This window comes from Anser anser, assembly GCF_964211835.1.
Source record: "Anser anser genome assembly, chromosome: 1".
Lineage (NCBI taxonomy): Eukaryota > Metazoa > Chordata > Aves > Anseriformes > Anatidae > Anser > Anser anser.
In genome coordinates this window covers 148927324-148948771 of record NC_139720.1, presented here as the reverse complement: position 1 = coordinate 148948771, position 21448 = coordinate 148927324, and the positions used below count along the sequence as shown (strand labels likewise).

General features: G+C 36.6%; 1 protein-coding gene across 6 annotated transcripts in view; it reads right to left on the bottom strand.

Annotated features, from left to right (window-relative positions):
- The window catches only part of MYO16 (myosin XVI), a 385412-nt gene that overhangs the window by 80887 nt on the left and 283077 nt on the right, over positions 1-21448 (bottom strand). For all 6 annotated transcript variants that reach the window (XM_083834843.1, XM_083834844.1, XM_083834845.1 and 3 more), the window contains 4 exons: positions 8713-8788; positions 5791-5966; positions 1488-1568; positions 1027-1232 (listed from right to left, as the gene is read on the bottom strand). In XM_083834843.1, the coding sequence (XP_083690969.1) occupies positions 1027-1232; positions 1488-1568; positions 5791-5966; positions 8713-8788 (539 nt within the window). The remainder of the gene's footprint in view (positions 1-1026; positions 1233-1487; positions 1569-5790; positions 5967-8712; positions 8789-21448) is intronic.

Here is a 21448-nt window from a genome sequence, read left to right as displayed (position 1 = left end):
AGCCTGGAGAAGAGAAGGCTCCAGGGAGACCTTACAGTGGCCTTCCAGGTGGCCTACAAGAAGGCAAGAGAGGGACTTTTTATGAAAGAGTATAGTGATAGGACAAAGGGTAATGGCTTTAAACTAAAAGGTCTCTTTAGATTAGATATTAGGAAGGAATTCTTTACTCTGAGGGTGGTGAAGCACTGGAGCAGGTTGCCCAGAGGAACTGGCTGCCCCATCTCTGGAAGTGTTCAAGATCAGGTTGGATGGGGCTTTGAGTAACCTGGTCTAGTGGGAGGTGAGTAACCACGGCAAGGAGGGGTGGAACTAGGTGATCTTCCAGGTTCCTTCCAACCCAAGCCATTCTGTGATTGTGTGCAGAAGGTTTCTTACCTCATATTGGACAAGATGGTGTTCTTTCTTTGCTGAAGTGTTTGAAAATGTAAGAGAGGGAAAATCAAATAACTGAAATATGGACAGGGGAAAAGAGTTTTTCTTCACCCAGGAACAGTGGTATAAATCTTTCATTCATTTCAAATTAATTTAAAATTTCACTAATTTCTAACAACAATAATAAAAATGGAGTTGTGGTATGAGCATTAGTAACTCATCAACATGTAGATGCAAATCCTAGCATACAAAATACAAATTCTGAATCCATGACACCTACAATGATAAATTGATAAAAATGAGACTATTTCTACTTCTCTTTTTTAACTACCTAGGGACGATATGCAATATTTTGTATTTTATAAATCATATAAATAGTATAAATTATAAAAAAAACCCAACTATTTAATGAAGTTCTCTTTTTTACATTGAACACATTTTCCTGATGATATTTATAAAAATATTTCCACAAAGTTCATGATTCCTTCCATTAAAAGTAACAACCCTACACCCATTGCTAGAAGACACGATTTTTCTGTGAAGAAAGTCTGAAAGGCTCATAAACAAAACAACACTGCAAGCACTACTAGAGCATGACAGAAGGCTTTGTACTGTAGGTGAGAAAAAGATTTTATGAAACTTAAAAGAATTTACCTTGACAAGAAGTCTGTGAAAGAGAGACGTACAGGATATCCGTGTCGTATGATTTTGACCATGTCTAGGACACCAATATACTGCAGTTGAGCAGACACATAAAAATTGTCAAAAGTATCTGGCAACTTGGAGTTATTAGGCTTTATACAATGAACTGAATGTGGTGTGCAATTCTGCAGCTTCCCAATAATATCTGTGAGTGATTTCTGTGGAAAAAAAAGAAAACAAACAAAAACCAGTTATCAGCCATTATTGTGCTGGAAAGGCAATTGCACAACACATACACTATTCCTAACATCATTTAACATCATTTTCTCAAAAGATACAACCTGGCCATGCAAGTGGCTTACACAAGAACGTGATTTATCTGCAATTGCAATCTGTAGAGACTAATTCTGCCTTTAAAACTTTTTTTTAATTATTATTTTTAATATACATCTGTGCAGAAAATGTTCACTAACCCTGAGTTGTATTGCCACAGTCGTTGGGCCCCCTCTCTCCAGTCTCTGAAGAAATGAGGATGTCCCTTTCTTTTTCAACAGCTGTGGGGGAGAAAAGCACACACATGGTATCTTTATTTCAAGATGGGCAGGAGCCATTCATTTTCATTGTTACACAATTTGATAACAAAGGCAAACATTTACACAAATAATATGTCATAGACAATGATTTGATTTTCAGAAAGAATTGGGAAAGTGGATAAATACCCTCAAGTGTCTGTGGAGGTACAATTGGCAAGAAACTTTTGATTTCAAAAGCAGTTGTATTTCATTGTAATGATAAAATTCCTTTTCTAAATAACTGGGCAAGGCAATATGATTTGTAATTTTACTGTAGAAGCAGGACTTGTACAGTTAATATGCCATACAGTGTGTGTATTAGTAGCACAATTCTCTAACTCCCTGAAAAGCTTCCTCATGTCTTTTGCAGATGCTTAAGTGACTAAACATAAACACAGTTCATTAAAAAATGTTGAAGTCAAAACAACAATATTAATATTTAAAAACCTTCTATTTTCTTCCTACACAAGTGAAGGCAGTTCAGCTTTTTTCAAACAGTTTTCACCCATTTTAGCCATAAATTATCAACAGATTCATATTATGTTAGAACCAACGTTATCCTTCCCATACATCAGAGCTGGGAGCAGGGAACAAATTTCTTTTTTACTTTTCCAATTCCTATCTTTCAGACTAAAATGTAAATACGCATCCTAAAAGTGGTACCAGTATCTTTTTTGTTAAACATGCTACAGAAATGATGGCAAAACTATCATGTTCTAGGATGTTGCCAAGCTCTTAGATTCAAACCTCTGTATCAATGACAGCCTTTTCACCTTTCACTCTTTTTCATTGCCTTTCTTGAGTCCACTTACCCCATAAAACTCCCTTTCTATCAGCTCAGCATGTTCTGGCCTACTCCTGTCTTTTTCCAGTTGCATTGAAAAACTGTACATTTCCTCAGTTTGGCCTTTCCAGGCCAATCTCCATTAAAAATATTGCAGTGTTAGCAATTCTCTACTCACTATGCCAGATTTTGGAGCTCTTTTTTATTTCAAATCTCACTTACTAGGATGTAATAAAATTTTAAAGGCAAATTCATCCCAAGCTACAAAACAGAAAAGTAAAAGAGAGCTGCTTGCTCCATGTCTTCTCATAAAAAGAACCACTATGATATTTCTCAGTTAAAGTTTACAAAATGCTTTAGGAATATAACTAAAATAGAGTTATCTCTGCTTGACAGATGATTTGTTAGGAGGAATGGGTGATTGCATTAAGTCACTAGTTCTAGACCATTTGCTGAGTTATGGGAAGAGCCAGGAACAAAGCTTTGGATATTAAATTTCCTGCCTGGTGTCCTGTGTTGCACTCTTTCCATGGGAAAGAGGTATAAGAAGTCAAAGCCTCCTAAAAAGTCTCTTTACCAGCACAATATATTAAAGCTTTAACCCAAAGACATACCAGAAGTTTTGCAACAGGTGAGCTCTTAAAATAACAGTCAATGAAGCAAAGTGATCACAAACAGAAACAATGCAAAGCCAATGAAGAGTAGAGCCTTTTGTTTGTGACCTGCATTTGTGTGACACAAGTTCTGCTATATGAACTGCAAAGCCCACTGATTCTTCCAAAGGAAGGGGGTGGGGAGGGGAAGGCAACAGTATAGATTTGGAATAAATTACAGGAAAACAAGGGTGCAAGAGCTGATGTGAGCAAAAGAGAGTTGTGAGAGTATCAGTGAAAATATTTTCTCTTTTATTTGAAAAGGACGCACAGCCTTCACAAGTCACAGAGACCTGAGCTGGCAGCTTCTCACTCCTATGACGCCTTATGCGCGCCAGACTTCTGACCTGTTCATGTCTATTTTGGGATGGATGAACTGTTCTCTTGGACCCTACTACAAGTAGAGTGGTGAGTTCAAAGAGGTAGACCGTCCTTACCTGTGACGACTTGCTCTGAATCAATGAAAAAGTCACCTATGAAGAGGTCTAACAATAGGTAAAAATATGGTGATCTACAGAGAAATCTATAATTATATAGGCTAGCAAATAGCTAGGACTGCAGATGAGAAGCTAAAAGGGGAGGGGAATCATAACGAACTCTTGTGTGACCTCTGCAAGCATCTACTTCTCTTCCCTTGATACAGTGGAGTCTAGATAAACCATACACAGTAACCCAAAAACCTCTGAACTGTAACATACATCATATGATGTACCATATGCATCAACCTCAGATTTCAGCTATAATAGCAAATACATTCTCTCTGGTTGATAATTCTTGCCTTAATGTCCCTCTTCCTTTTTCTTCCCCTCATTTCATTTTTTTCCCTTTGTTGCCTTTACCTTCAGGATAAACTCCAATAAAAATGCAGTGGTTATGATTTTCCAAAATGTAGTCATTTTAATTCTCAGCTGATAAGAAATGCCTCTTACATTGCGTTTGCAATTACAGTAACAATAAGAACAACAAAACAACATTGTTCTAGCTTACCACAGTGGATTTTCAAGGCTATACTGGAAAAGGGAAGAAATTATAAGATACAGCACACTTATAGATGCGGACTTGATCCACAAAAGAATATAAGCACTTACCTACTTCCAGTTCCTGCATCAGTTGCCTATTGCAAAATAACAATGGGCTTTTGGGTTGTTTTTTTTTTTTTTTGGTCACTAGAACAGATTAGATACCTAAATACCTTAGATACTGCTTCAGTCCTGCAGGACAGCACAATACCTTTCTCAAATTAGGCCAACTTAGTATCTACAAATTGAGCAGTGTTCTGTCTCACCTGCACAGCTTTTCTTAAAGCTTACCTTTGAGAAACTATGCAATCTTTGCTTTTGTGGGCAGATGAAGGATGGAGTTCTTCCCACCTTCCATCTAATACCTAACAGTTTAGATCTTTCTCAGTGAACCTGGAAGATCTGACTTAATTTATCATGCTTCCCAAAGGAAATTGAGTATGTTCTCTCTCTCTCTCAAGAGAGTAATTTCAGGTTAAAAGCTATTCTGGACTGGTGAAAAACCTCATAGTTTCAGAGATCCCAGCTGTGTGGTGTTTCCCCCTGGCTTGATTAGGCTTCTAACTTAGACATGCCTTTCATGCTTCCTTCCATGTATGGGACTAGGATCTTTTTCACGTGCTTAGGAAGCTTCCTTTAGGAAGCTGTTACTATAGTAGAAAGGCACCTACAGGCACCTTGTGATGCCTCAGCTGTTTGCTAAATATATCCTTAAACCAACACCATTGACTTCAACTTTTTTCCACTGAGATTACTGACAAGAACAGTAGACAGGAATTATGCTACTATCAGCAGCAGGGCTAAAAGGAAGCTCCCATTGCTCTTCTGTGGATGTACTTGCATAAAGCCCTCCACAAAGACACATGAGAGCAGGCTCCTTAATCCCATGGCAGAATCAATTCTGTGCAGCTGTAAGCCAAAAATAAAGTTGCAAGATTCAAGAAGCCTGGCAAGGCAGCTGATACATTGAGAGAACTGCTTGCTGCTTTTCTAGAAGGGGGAATTCCAAAACTGTACCAAGAATGAACGCAGCAAATGATGTGATTTCTCCTTAAAACAGAAATATTCCATGTGACATTAACAATTACTTTTCGATAGCCTCCCAAAGTTTTAGTTTGTTTTTGTTTTTTAAACTTTTTAAACTTTTAGGGCTGACAGTAAGGAAAAAAAAAAAAAAAAAGAGGCAAGTTCCAACATGCAAAAGTTTCATTTGATTTGAAACCAACTAGGAAAATTTATGTGCAAGTGACCATATGAAATAGCAATATTTTAATAAATTTACAGCATTGATCTTCATACAGAACCATACAAACTGTCTTTTGCAAACCAAAAATGTCTGTTTAATACAATAAAAACACTGAGGATTAATTTTTAGCTTCCTCTTTCTTAATTGACTTAACTAATCATAGTCAAGGAGGCAAAACAACAAAATATTTTTATAGCTATAAAATAAATTGTACTGCATCTACTGCTAAGCCCTGGAACCACAGAATCATGGAATGATTCAGGCTTGAAGGGACCTCATCATCTTGTACAACCTCCTGCTCAGAAAGTCCAAGAAAGGGCCCATATTACTAATGGGCTACCTGTTAATTCTCATTATTGTTCTAGTGTTGACATTTGGAACTAGATTATTTTAATTGTATAATAACTACAGAGAACCAAGAAGAACACAGAGCTTTCAGAAATGAGAAAGTAACAGAAAAATCTACAAGAAAGAAAGAACAGAAGGATTTCTAAATTCTTACCTTGCTGAGCTCAATATATTTCTTTGCTTCTCCACTTGCAGAGGCTACGGATGTATTTTTACTCAGCAAAGCTGCTTTACACCCTTTGATTTTAAGGGAATGATATGGAGGAACAAGTGATCCAGTTTGTGTCAGCTTGGACTGGAACAATTGATTGATGACTACATTTTCACTGGCTGGGAAAAAAAGAGGAAATTAATGCATGAAAATAAAATACAGTTTAAAAGCCAAGTACATGGTATTTGTAATGAAAAACACACATACAGTAGGAGACTGTTAAATAAGTAAATTCAAAATAAATGGACAACCCAATAAACTATTATTTTATGCATTGATCACAATCAAAGAGCATTCAGTGCTTAAGGACGTCAGCCATCACTAACATTATTTTTAAGCCTATTCAGATCCTGTGTTGAACAGAACAGGGCAGAAAACAAAAACTCTTAGGCTGTGATCTGTCTAAACTTAATTACTGCTGATAATCATGCTTGAATTTTGTCCCATTACTTAATGTTAATTTATCTATCTATTAAAACAATATAAGAGATGCATGCTGCACAACATTTACTTAACCTGTGGCATTTAGAAATGAACAAGGCACAAGTATATAAAACATAATATAGGAAGGGATAAAAGACAAAAATAAACAAACAAACAAAAAAAACTAGGTGAAGGACAGATCTGTACCAAGCTGGGTTCATATTTCTCCACATCAAGACTCACTTACAAACATTGATGGAAAAACACATAATGACATACATATTTTTGATGCAGTGCTAATAAACAGTACAAAACAAATCACTTCCAAGAGATGTTTTTGTAAATGGAAATCTGTTAACTTAAAGACAGATAGGATATTTTATAATAATTCCAACTAAATTATCCTTTGTAAGGTTATGGTCACAGGCTTTTTAAGATGAACATGGCAATTAAATGCTGCTTGCACTGCCACAGCACCAATAAGCATTGAAAACCTGCTGTGTGATACATCTTTAATCATCCTTAATTTTTATTTTTTTTAACAAACTGGCATTATGATCACACCCATCATGTGAATAAAACAAAAAACAATTAAAAAAAAAAACCAAACAACAACACCCACAAAAGAGAAAGATTAATGGGATTAAGGTCATAAGTAACGTCATTAAGTTTAGCATAGCAAGTAGAAATCTTCAGTTTGCTCATTATTAGCTGTGTGAAGATACATTTACTAGATGTTTGAATGTAATAGATTTGTTTATCTTTTTATGTAGCAACTATTATTGCTGACTTAACTGGAATAATAAAGTTATGAGAAAGATACTAAAACAGATACCTTAATAAATTTCAGCACAAGCAGTGGACATGGTAAACCTCCATATTTTTAAAATATGGATAAATGTAATAAGTAGCATTAGGAAAAACATTAAAATTATGCCCTCCAAATTAAAACAGATAAAACCTATGTTAATAGTATCTCCTGATTTATCTACAGGACAGGTATGTTCCACATTCTAACACATATATGCGAATGACTTCTATGATGTCAATGTATTTAAAGGTTTTGAACTGAGTAAGGAAACTTAAGTCAATGAAAATCAAGAGGCAAGCACATAAGTTATACATACACAAAACATACAAAATTGACACTAAAGGAAATACATCACTGACAATCAATAGATTTTAAGTTTCAAAAGCCTAAGTCACTTAGATCCTTTTAAAAATTCTGCCTTCAGAATGTTTCCATTAATTATATTTATTATTATTTGACTTGTTAATTATATATACTCACTCTCAGCAAATCAAACATTTTATATGCAATCCAATCCTCCATTCTTCCCTTTTAAGAGCTGCATATATGATTACACAAAATAGCAATGAAAATGCAAAAGGAACCTATTTAAGAGAACGGCAGAATGTTCTCTCTTGTAGAACATACTGGAAGTTGAGAATACACCTTCTTGTATTATTTGGCATTAAGTTGCAACAGTTAGAACTGGAATTTCTCTAAAACTATAATCAATAAGATTATATTTAAGATCAACTCTTTCATTTCTTTTCTCATCCTCAATGTATGCCATTTGCCTTTAAATTGCATCAATTATTTTTACTAGAAGGTTTAGCTAATTTCACAGAAAAATTACTAAAAAGCAATATATTGTAAGAGCAAAGCTGATTTGGAAGACAAATATTACCTCCAAAAGAACTCTATTTCTATTGAAAGAAATATAAATACATAACATATTAGGCAAAAGACTCTGCACTGGTTGAAGCAAAGACAAATAACAGCTCAGGATATAATGACATTTCCCCGAGGAAGATGTTTTGTTTTTCTTCACAGAAAGACTAAATGAATGAGGTTTTTAATTATCCAATTATGAATCATTAATTAATAAATGGAGATGCATTATTATTGGACATAATTATACAATATGCACATGGAAGAGTATTTAATTTTGTATTTCAAAGGACATTTGTATCTATTCATTGGAAAACAAGAACGCCCACAAGATGCTGCTTTTAGAAAGCACGCTCAAGCAGTGAAGTACATCCCACTGCAGTCTCTAGGATTTTGGGAGCCTTTTTCCTTTCCCTATTTTCATTTTTTGTTGTTGTTTGTTTTGTTTTGATTTTCTTTTTAAAAGGTTTTAAGTTATACTTAATGATTTTTTTTAAAATTTATACTAATCAATAACACTGTATCTTTTATTTCTTTACATCACATCACATAATAAAGATGCTTCATGTTCATGGATTCTAAAAGCTTTCAAAATTACAGTAATTTTCAGACAATAGGAACATACTTCAAAGAGATGAGGATGACTTCTTTTTAAACTGGAAAGAAAATATACATAAACTCTCCTAAAAATGAATGAAAATTGAAGTGAAGTCATAATAGGTTGATTTCTAACAACAACAGCAACCACAAAACCATTTACTTACCTTTCATTACAAATACGAGATTTTGTGAAAGGGAATCTTTATTTTTTTCTACTGCACCAGCAATTTCGTAAGTAACCTATAATAAAATATTGTGACATCATTAGTAATGATCCCAGCACCTATTTAAAATCTTACAGCAGTAGAAATTAAGTTGTGTTTTCTTCCACTTGACAGTTAAAGTCTGGCACCACGTAGTGTCTTACAATTTTTTCTTAACAACACCAACAATACTAACCAGAAGAACTGGTTGCTGAACATTGTGTGTCTCTGCAAGCATACAAAAATTTCATCAGACTGATTCTAAAACACTTCCACAATGCAAGACTCAATCAAAAGTGTAGCATATAGAAGACAGTGATGTAAACATTACTTTCCCTGTAGTAATCTTCAGTCCCAGACCACTGTGGTCTATTCACAGTGACCGTAACAGACCACTTATAGATCAATCTGAGGTCCCAGCTCACACTCAGAACAAGCTCTAGCCATTTATATTGCCTTTGGAGGCAAATTCAGTCTACAGGTTATGTAAAAAATCCATTTACCCATCTAACAACTATGCACATAAGGGTTTTGGATCACCTTAGCTGACTGATGTCATCATTTCAAGCGCTACACCATCTATCATCTGAATGCAGATGAACTCTAACATGTGGTGGGCACACCAAAGTGAGGAAAACCCAATGCTACAGCAAGAGTTCCTGAAGATGCATACAAAATGATGAAATGATGAAATGACCAAGTGTCTGTTTTAACTTTGAGCCTATCCAGGTGCCACTGTATAGAAAAGAAGCACTGAGACCAAAATGCAGTCACTGAGCCTGAAACACCAGTTAAAATCCTTGCATCACCATTATCAGATTGCTTTGTCCTCATATTTCTAAATTTATGTTTATTTTGCACAGAATATCAATATTTTACAAAACAGAATGATTAAAATAAAACAGCAAAACAGAATTTTCTTATCAACAATTTATGATTATGGTTCACAGCTTGGCTAGTATGGCAATTAATATTAAAGACAGACCTGGGGCACAACTTTAAAAAAGGAACTGTGCTACTTATGTCCTGTTTTGAAAACCAGTCTGTGTACAGATGATGGGATTTATCTCACCTTATGTAAGTGTGGGTGCCTACATCTCAGTCAGTCACACATGGCTTCTGTATACATGCAGGAAAAATATATTCCTGACTCATCTGCCCTATTTTTCAATGGGATGCATTCCACCCTAGCAAGTGCTTATTTGCCATCCACCAACTATGCGTGTAGATTAGATGGCCAGCTCTGATATGCAAGTCTCCAGCTGCAGCAAAGGACATTTCGTTAGATGAATCTTGACACAGAGACACTAATGGCTACAAACCTTTAATGGACCTAAACTTTAACACCTAACCATGATGATACCCAACCTTTATCTGACTGTTTTGTGGAATGGAAGCAAGGATTCTCTAGGCTTCAGGCTCAGCATCAAGTGAGAGTTATGTGACTGAATTCACCAGTTCCTTGAACAGGAAATGCCCTAGAACTAGTGTACGGAAAATATATATCTAATTCCACCTGGAATTTTAGTCACCTAAATTGGCATTCCAGAAAGATGTCTAGTTCCACCCGGAAGTGCAGCCCACAAATCTTTCTTGCAACCACTCTCTCAAGTAAATCAACTTTCTGGCTTTTTTTTTTTTTATAATTATTAATTTAATGTGGTTGACAATAGCAGGTGTGTTTACTAACATTATAGATGCTACTCTGCAGAAAACAAGATAGAAACATTCTATTTACATGATTCAAGACAATCTAGCCACAAAAGCTTAGATCTTCTTCAAAGCCTGCTACCTTTCTGAGGAGAAAAATCAGCCCAAGTGGCAGACACATGCACACTTTGCCATACATAGTAGATTTTCCTACCTCTCCACTGCATTTCCCTCCTCTGACTGAGGTGGGAATTTATCTTTCTTACCTCCCAAGGCAGTTTTGCTAGCTTGAGAGGACGGGTTGCTCAGGGTTGAAAAAAACTGTTTCTCCTCTTTATGTTGAAGTATGGAACAACAATAATTACATCGCTAAGATTTTTATGGATATTCTGTTAATCTAGAACTCTTGCTGTATGCACCCATAGCTTTAACTCAGGGAAGGAAGCGGTTTTCCCTCTTCTCCTCCAAACTCTAATATCATCCCTATCCTCCACCTTGGTCTACATATTTGCATCCCTTCAGGTTAAGCCAGAAGCTAAACCAGTGCTTCCTGTTTCTCAAATGAAAGCTCTCACAACTAGACCACTACATGAAGGGTAAGAACTACACAGTAACTTTCCGAATGAAAGGGATATTTTGCAGAAAGCTCATTTCTACAAAATGGATAGCCATTTGGCATTTTTTTTTCTTTTCTTTTTTTTGTGGGGACAACAGACAAACAGCTAATTAATTTGCAAGCTGTAGATATAAACAGCTCTAGCTTGCATAGTAGTAGAATCCAAAGGGAATTTAAAAATTCACAAAACCAACAAAAAAAATAGACTGTAGTACTACCTCCAGGATTAGGCAGAAACTTAATGGGAACTTCTTAGAACACAGTTTTTGTTTGTTTGTTTGTTTGTTTGTTTTTACCTTGGGACCACATTTTTATCTAAAAGCTGTTTTAAGTTTCTTATTGAATCTATATCCTAAGCTCGTTAGGTATTTGGGGAAATTTTATCCCTTTATATTTAATAAAGCTGTAAATATATAATAAAGATTAGTAATACTAATCAGTTCATTAATTTTCTTTTCCATTGGGTCATTTGACAATTATGTGATGCTATCTTACTCATGAAAAATATTACGTCTTGATGTGTATAATCTGTTGTACTTAGTAATTGTCAAGTGACGTAATTAGTATGGCATCAGCCATAGAAAAAGTGTAACAATAGAATTATGTTTGTTTCCATGATGGATGCACTATCATATAATTTTTATCTGTGTCTCTTAAGAGTATACAATATAGCTAGTAAACTATTAGAGTAATTTAAGCATACTATTATGTTTAACTTAAGCATAAGTTTTCAGTGTACTTAAAGTACATGTTCTAACATACTGGTCCATAAAAGATAATTAACAGGCCTTACTTAACAAATTCATAATACCAGTTCCTAATTGAATGTCTTAGGCTTTGACTAAATTAGAAGAAGAGAGTTACTATTGATGGGACGAGTAGGTAAGTATAGCAGTGGGAGATTATACATTATGATAAGAGCACCCTCAGTAAGTTTGCAGATGACACCAAGTTAGGAGGAAGTATCGACCTGCTGGAGGGTAGGAAGGCCCTGCAGAGGGACCTGGACAGGATGGGTCGATGGGTAGAGGCCAGTGGGATGGGCTTCGATATGGCTAAGTGCCAGGTCCTGCACTTTGGCCACAACAACCCCATAGAATGCTACAGGCTTGGGGCAGAGTGGCTCGAAAGCTGTGCAGAGGAAAAGGATCCAGGGGTGTTGGTCGATGCTCACCTGAACATGAGCTGGAAGTGTGCCCAGGTGGCCAAGAAAGCCAACGGCATCCTGGCTTGTGTCAGGAATAGTGCAGCCAGCAGGACCAGGGAGGTGATCGTCCCCATGTACTCTGCTTTGGTGAGGCCGCACCTCGAGTACTGTGTTAGCTTTGGGCCCCTCTCTACAAGAAGGATATCGAGGCCCTGGAGAATGTCCAGAGAAGGGCTACGAAGCTGGTGAAGGGCCAGGAACACAAGTCCTGTGAGGAGTGGCTGAGGGAGCTGGGGTTGTTTAGAGGAGGCTCAGGGGGGGCCTTATTGCTCTCTACAACTATCTGAAAGGAAAGTGTAGGGTTGGCCTCTTCTCACAGGTAACTAGTGATAGGACTAGAGGGAATGGCTTCAAGTTGCACCAGAAGAGGTTTAGGTTAGAAATGAGGAGACATTTCTTCTCAGAAAGAGCAGTCAGGCATTGGAACGGGTTGCTCAGGGAAGTGGTGGAGTCACCGTCCCTGGGGGTGTTCAAGGAAAGGCTGGACCTGGTGCTTAGGGACATGGTTTAGTGGGTGATATTGGTAGTAGGGTGATGGTTGGACCAGATGATCTTTAAGGTCTCTTCCAACATTAATGATTCTATGATTCTATGAAAATGCCTACATTGAAACAGGGAGAAGTTTCAGTACTGGTACTGGTATAATACACTATCAACTTCTAGAACTATATTCATAAGACATCTCTCATCACATAAAATACATAAAAGTTAACAGGATTCCCTTTATTGCTAACTCTCTAACACTTTTCCCATAGTAAATTGGTAAATTAATTCACTGCCTAAAGACATGAAAAGTGGCTCAATGAAATGGCACTCTAGGGTCCCATATTTATTGTCAGTTCCACAGAAGAGAAAGAAAGAAGTCCTCTCCAAATGGTCTATTTTGTTAATTTAATCATGTCCCCATCAGAGATGCCAACCTATGGTGGCACTTTGCCTAAAGCACATGCAGTTCCCCCACTTTTTTTCCATTGGGTTTCTAAAGTAAACTGGCCAGGACTCTGCACTGATTGGCACTCGAGCACCGTGTATAGTTATTCTGAGGAGAAAAGCCCCGTACAAATTTTATGTGGTTCAGACAGGAAATGTACACTAGCTTACCTCATGGTTCTGGTATTATAAAACATACCCCTTATTCTCACTTCCATTTATTGTAGCTGTTTGTTCTGTCTTGTTCTGCACCATGAACATTTAGGGGTAGACAGTATGTAAACCTATGTGTATGTGTTAACCACGGGTAACACAGTAGTAGTAGTATCTTTAGATATTACCTGTACCAGTTGTTTTTATTAAAAAATAGTGCAGAGTTCCACAATGCATTTGAATTCAGTATAACATTTAAACAAGAAAGGGATTGAATTTACTTCCCTTAAGTTCAGAAGGGAGGAGAGCTTAACCTAAACATACTAGTAGTGGGGCAGGCCAAATGTGCATTTAGCCTTGGGCATTTAGGGGAAAATATTGAGTAATGTTTCCACTTTGCCTCCCACCAGTTCCCCTCTCATCTTCCAGGGCTCTGCCCATTAGGGAGCTCTGGATCTGCAGGCTGTATCTCATCTTTGTGGTTAATATCTCCTGACAGATGTTTCCTCTATGAGTCTCTGTTTCCAGAGCTCATTAACATTTTCGGCCTCCATAATACTCTGTGGCAAGGAGTTTCACTGGTTCCTTGCTATGCGAAAAAAATATTTCATTCTGTTTGTGTCAGATCTGTTCTCTGGTCATTTAAATTGGTGCACCTGGTTTTAATGTCATGAAAACAAGTAGATAAGAATAAGAGGAAAAAAACAACACCCAGAAGACAGAAGGCTTGCACACCAAAGGTGCACAGAGAACTGCGTGGCCCTCTTATCTTCTTACATACTCTTGTTTCTTCAATTCATTAATCATCCTCATGACATTCAATTTTACATCTTCTCTCAGAAATGTGACTTCTGACCTGAAGTATCCTCTTCATATCATCTGATTTTAGCAAGGGACTTTATCTAAGTTTACTCGATTTCCCCAAATACTTTATCAACAGGACCATCTTTACACATACTTTTAATCAATTCCTTCAAATAATTTTTGTTTTCATATCCTGTGGTATGACAAAAGTACTCATGGTTAATTGGAAGATTAAAAAAGCCAAGAAAATGCCACCTGGAATGTTATGTTCATTTGGTTACATTTATAGTTCAAACCAAAAATGTTACTATTTTCATAACGTAGTAATAATATTAATAATGTAAAATGTAACTCAGAAACTCATTTTGTATGTCTTGTCAAATTCAGTTAATATGAAAATAATCAGTTTATATAATTGAAAGATATTTTTTTGAGAACATGTTCAAGGACAATTTCAATGCACAGAAAGTCACTTGTAGTTCCTACCTTTCCACCAGTACATAAATGTGAGTGCTAGCATTTAAAAGTCTGAGTATGCCATTTTTTTCAGTATCTCTGGGCTTCTGACATGCTCCAAACAAGTTTTGTTAAGCAATGAGCTAATTAAATACCTTTAAAACAGTCTGTAATCTAACACTCTAACTCAGTCGTATTCTAACACTCAGAAATAGTGGAATATTAAAGCCAGAAGATGTTTAGAAACAAAATGAGAGAGGCGGTAGTTATGTTCTATTATTTTTTCCTTCAGGAGAACCTTTAAGTGAATGTCCAAAATCAAGTTTACTTTGGGGGGGTGGGGTGGGGGGGAGAGAATGAGAGAGAAAGAGACACAGGCCAAGTAGGGGGGGAGAGAAAGAAAGAAAGAAGGAAAGCAAAGAAGGAAAGCAAAGAAGGAAAAGAAAAGGAAGGAAGGAAGGAAGGAAGGAAGGAAGGAAGGAAGGAAGGAAGGAAGGAAGGAAGGAAGGAAGGAGGGAGGGAGGGAGGGAGGGAGGGAGGGAGGGAGGGAGGGAGGAGGGAAGGAAGGAGGGAGGGAGGGAGGGAGGGAGGGAGGGAGGGAGGGAGGGAGGGAGGGAGGGAGGGAGGGAGGGAGGGAGGGAGAAAAAGTACTACTACCTTGTCTGTGTGAAAAAAGAGAATCTTTGTCAAATAACCTTTATAGGCTTTGGTATAACTTAGACTAGACTGATTTGATTGTTATGTCTGGGGATTCAGCCTGGGGAAAAAATAGAGAAAATGAAAGCATCCTTATTGATTAATCCATCTCCTTTTGTCTTTTGATTTAGAGGTTCAGTTTCACAGTCTGCCTGGGATACATAAGGCATTTCAGAGATGACTGCATTGGTGAAGGTGAGCTGACAGCTGAGAGGTATTTTTGAAATGTGCATAGCTGAGAAATGGCACAGACATTGATCTGCACTTAAAGGACATTATGTGCACCGGTTTATAGAGCAAAGCAGTTGGTCTTTTGGTCTGGACAGTTTATTATAGTACTATAAGTCAAAAACAGTGGCAAAGCTAACACTGACAAGGGACTTACCAGATTTGTTAATTCAAGTATAAATTTAAACTGCACAAAGCTTAAAATATGACATGTTGTTCAGGCTACTTGAACAAATGGGCATATAGCTCATTATCTCATACAAGGATATGTTAAATACTGCTACAAGGTAAATCTGTGTCTCTTGGCATTATGTTAAGCTAATATATTAGCTTAGATATTTCTGGTTTACTTACTGGCATGTAAATTCTTCTGTAAAATTAGGAAAAAATAAAACAACTTTGAATCCTAAAGAAAATTCCATGATGGAATGTTATGCTTCAAAAATCATGACTATCAGTAAGGCTGACAGTTCAGAGATGTAATTCATGTGAAGCCCTTACATTACATGAGAGCCTACAATGTAAATATTAATGTTATCGACAAAAGTATATAGAGATTCGGTATTACACATTCTTAGTACAGTTTCAGATGATGGTTAGATGCATTGATCAACTGCACCCACAAAACACCTTATTTCCTCCAGACAAGCTGGCAGTGTGCGCTGTGGGCTCACCGTGCCTCTCCTCTCACAATGCTGCCAGGCAGATGGGCTCTGCAAGAAGCAGCTAAGTATACCCACACCAGACATCAGAAACAAAGCAATACCTTACAAGAGCAGAATTTTTCCAGAAGAGATCAGACTGCCAATGTTCAAGGCAATGTGTAAAACAACTTTCAGATAAAGCCTTCCACTAGATTTTTTTTTAGTCTTACAAAACCTGAATCATTCTTTTCTACCTTCTGCCTGAACTGAACAGATAAGCTTTTTGTCTTACAGCAGTCAGATACCAAGACACCAAATGGCTCTTAGAAGAGACTCATAATATATCAAGGCATTGTAGGAGTCTGTTCAGCTGCAAAATTAAAACTGGGAGATAAAGTAAAATACTTGATATGATCAAGTACTAATATTCGCAGTGGCATTTGCTAAACATGTGATCATGGAGTTAACAACTGTATCATACTACTGCCGAAGAAGGCAGATCTAGTGTTGTGCAGGCATCATAGTGAAATTCAAGAGAAATAAAGAAAAAATAAATGTTTCCTTTCTTCCACAGGATGGTTCTGTCACATTTGTGTAATATGGAATTCGTTCTCATCTTCCACTGAAAAATTTCACTCACACATTGATTTCTATGTGCAGCAGCTTACTTGTGCACAGTTTCCTCTTTTAGCCCACTTTCTCCATTCCAAAGGAGTCAAGATTATAATAAAAAATAATTTAAAAAAAAGGTCTCTGAGAATGGTATCATACACAGACATTTTGTTAAAGTATTGTTTCTCCAGAAAGTCAAGCAGGAATTCCAAATTCTTTTTTTTTTTTTTTTTCTTTTTTCTTCTGAATCTCTTCCCCCTGTATGCCTTCCTAGGTTCATTTTGACCTTGTGCATTTTATTTTTTTTTTTCATTTCTCACCCCTTATCTCTTCTCTTTTTCTCTTAGTACTGCCTGTTCTGGAATAATCTGAATCTAATTAGGCTTGGAACCGCAATATGGCATATGTAGTCCTAGAGAAGGCTACTGAGCATAAAACATAAGGGAATGAGTGATACTTGATAATGCATGATTATAATCAGTCAAAAAGACTTAATAGTGGGAAAAAAAAGACTAGTTTCCTACAACAATAGTTACATAACATTAAGATAGGAACATGTTAGAGGTCCTTAAAACTGCATGGACACATTTGTGTCAGTTGTAATTCCCTCATAATATAAAGCTAGTAACACACTTTCATTCACAAAAAAGGCTGTCTGGCATCTCAATTAAAGATAAAATAGTAGGTCTCTTCAGCAAGGCAGAATTTTCAATAGCTGCTTTTTGCAGTATTAACTGCACTTAAGAGTTGCTAAAATGGCAACTCTAAGTGTAGCTACCTGAGTAAATGTATCTGAACCCAGTTCTTTCTGGACTTAGAGCTACATACATAACCTATTGAAAAAAGAAGCCCACACCAGGTCCAACGTGGAACTTTTTTTTGCAGTAGATGACATGGACTACCAGCTGTTTCACACTGACACTGACTGTGCAACTACATTGCAGTTACAGTTTTTGTTACCTAGGGAAATCAGGCTGTCTGCCCTCAACTTCTGTTTAACATAAAGCCTGCATTCAGTGCTACTTTTTTCTGTGAACACCGGCCTGGACACATTACCTGAATATAAATGATTAAGCCTAGAAGTGAAAATTTCATGTTCAATTACCTGTCACATTTTACTGGTAATTCTTCTTCTACCCTCTGGGTCTGATTCATCTTTCAGCTATACTCATGTAAATAATGAGAAGCTTTACCAAGTAAAAGGAGTTACAGTCAGTGAAAAATTGTGATAAGTGAGAATAAAATCAGTGTGTCGTCCCCGCCCCCCCCCCCCCCCCGCCGTTTTAAATTTTGAGATCTCTGAAGGTAATGATGCAGAGGAAGACTGCTTTCTACTTCTCTTGCTTTAGACTCATTTAATTGATACCAGACTATAAAAATAGCTATCAAAAACTGCCAAACTATACTGTCACTTTATATATGAAATTCTTATTTTTGAGTGCCAATAAAAGCTGATGTATTTAAAAGTCCTATCTATTAACAATTTTCATTAAGTATAAATCACAAATGACTTCTATGAAACAGATACTAAATGTAGTAATAGCACAATCTCAAGAACAGCATCAGCAGTTTTTAAAAAAAATAATAATTTAATATCCTTTTTTTTTCAACCTATGAAGATAGCTAGTCTGGGAAAAAAAAACATCCATTTTTGTAATAATTTAGTACAACAATGCTATCATCAGATTTTATGTAAATTCCTATAATAAATCCCTGGACACTTCAACTTATGATAGCTTGGTAACAGTTCCATGAATTACCAAAAATGCAAGTGTCTTTAAAGATCTTGCTCAGTCACTATTAAAGTAAGGGGAGTTAAGCACTTGCACAGGAACTTTTCTGTTTTGGCACAGACACGAGCATTTTACTGCTATGCGGATGCAAAGAACAACCTTACAGTCTGGAATAATTCCTTGGCCAATGTAAACCAAAGGATTTCCATTGACTTCAAAAGAATGTGTGAATTTACATTACTTGGAGAGCCATCTATTTGTTCATACTTTTAGATCAAATGTCATTACTATTATTAGGAAAAGGTCAAACCAAGAGTCTATATAATAAAAAAAATCTAAACAACTATGCAAGGATAAAACACACATTAATTAAAAGTGTACCCCTTACCACTCATGTTTTAAGTTTCAGAACTGGGCACCTGAATCTTTGATCTGAACAAATGGTCCTACTGAGTCCTTTAGAGAATAAAACAAAATGTTTTCAACCTCAAGAAATTTGCTTATTGTTGTGATCGTGATTTTAATACAGCTTCCTTGCTGTTGTTTCCGTATCAGTCTTCTAGTGTGTGGAAGCTTTTTAGAGGTATTCTGATAAATTTGGATAATCACAACAGAATTCCATTTAAAAAACAAAACAAAACAAAACAAAAAACACCTTACCTAAGAACAACAACAGATTTATAAAGGAATTTAGACATCTGGAGCCCACTGTCAGCAATTAACTCAATCACTTTAAGTGCTAATAAATTTCAGAAAATCTTCACTGTGCTGTTATCTAACCCCCACGTGCCCACATTTCTACAAAAAAAAAAAAAAAAAAAAAAAGGTTCCAGTAGTAGAGGTATTCAAACTACTTACATTTGGCAATTAATTTGGGTGTAAGTAGAAGGCTTCATGATGAAAGAAGAGCCTCCAGGGAGTTATTCTGAGTATTTAGGTTAAGAATTTAAGCACTGTCCAAACACTCTTAATCCTTTTCATAATGACCACATTTCTATCATTGGGCAGGAACAAATTTGCCTGCGTCAGAATGCTGCCCAACACTTTCATCTACTTCATTTCTGACGCCAAATAAGAGCCATAAAATAGACCTTTCCCCATATATATTGCTGCAAGGACCCTAATCTGGTCAAAGAAGCCTAAGCATGCAGAGCCTGTCTTCTCGTTTGCTCTGGACAGTTCAGGAAACATAATGTTACCTTGAGATATGACAGAGACAGCAAGTCTTTTTTTGGTGACTTGGAGGCAAGTCTTGAACTTGACTTCTAGGTGTACCCACTGGCAATAGCTGACTGAGTATTCAATAGCATAAATCTGTTGCACCTAAAATATTCATCATAGCAGAAAGTGTGTCATCCAGTGGAGTACCTTTAGCAACAAGGATTAGAGCTCTATTTCTTTTGTTCTTACCCTAACAAGTACAAAGAGCTCCCTTCTGAATCTACACTGATATTTTAGCAGCACACCAGATAAACTGTCTGCATTTGCTACAAGGACAACCATCTGAAGAGAAGGTTGCTCTAACTACCTTTCACAGTAAGGAGCAGCGAAGCTCTTACATTTGTGTTAGCATTGTAATATGCATTCTAATCGAAAGACTTTATCAGAGCTGCCCAGTTTCTTGCTCAATGACCTCACCTCTTCCATCTCTTGCTCAGGTAAAGAGAGGAGCATCTAGGTGTCACTTGTCTGGTTAAGCTGAAGCACCTGCAGTTTCTACATGGCTTCCACAGAAGATTCTGATGTGATGAGGTACAAGTCACAAACCACCACTAAATCATGAAAAACCCAGGCTTTGCGTGATACCAGGCTTCCTGAGACCTCGGGTTTAAAGTCCCCTATTATGTAAAGTCATCAACCAATAACAAGTACATTTATATTTATAAACAACACAGTGCATATGATCACAGTGCTGTGGTTCCTTGGCAAAGTAGCTAAACACAGCTGCCAGGCACAAAGCTTTTATGGGATTTCATCAGTGGAGAGATAGCACATGGGATCACTGCTTAAGACTTGGAAAGTGTGAAAAGATACAGAACAATTTGTTCAGATGCAAGGACTGATTCCTGCAACTTTCAGTCTACATTTTCACTTGATTTTGGTGGAAATTTTTGAAAAGAGAGAACTGAGAACCCCAGTTTATGTCCATACTTTCTATACTCATTAGCTCATTTCAAATACTGTACTGTGAACAGAGAAAAGTGGCAACATGTCACATTAATTACAGAGGGGACAATCTGTCAAATTATAAAACAAACATATTTTTATCCATTTAAACACATAACTATTCTGCTTGCTTTTAGCCGTGGTTCATTGTGGTAAGAATATGAAAATGAGGGAGTATTGGAAAGAAAAGGGTAAGAGGCCTATTTAACAAAATTGATCATGGTTTTCCTGTAAACATTGCAGGAGGGGAAATGCAAAACATTCATCCTGTTTTACGGCTGGATTTAAAGACACAGCATGTTCTGAGATTTAAAAAAAAAAAAAAGGTACAAACATATTTTAGGTATGACTGCCAACTTGCCAGCAAAAATGTGGGTTTTTTTTTTTTGGCTAGATTCATGCTGGTATCCATGGTATCTATATATATGGCACAGGACCTACAAGGAAACTATCCTGTTCTGGAACAACTTCTGAAAGCAAAGTGACAGCCAACTAAAATGACATTAAACATTTATGCTGAGATATCTGATTCACCCCTCTTCTTCATAAACAGCTTACAGTGAAAATACAATTTAGCATATAGAATTATGTAGACTGAATCCTGCTACAAAAGTCCTGATTAACATTTACCTATTCCGTAACATTACCAAAAAAAACACCATAGGGTACACACCAGCGATTCTATACATGTATTGCATTGAGATACTACGCTGATTTCTGAAAATTCATCATTAGAATGTGAATTGTTATTTGTAACCAGAATTTGGACAGGCCACACAGAATTTACATAAACTATGTGTAA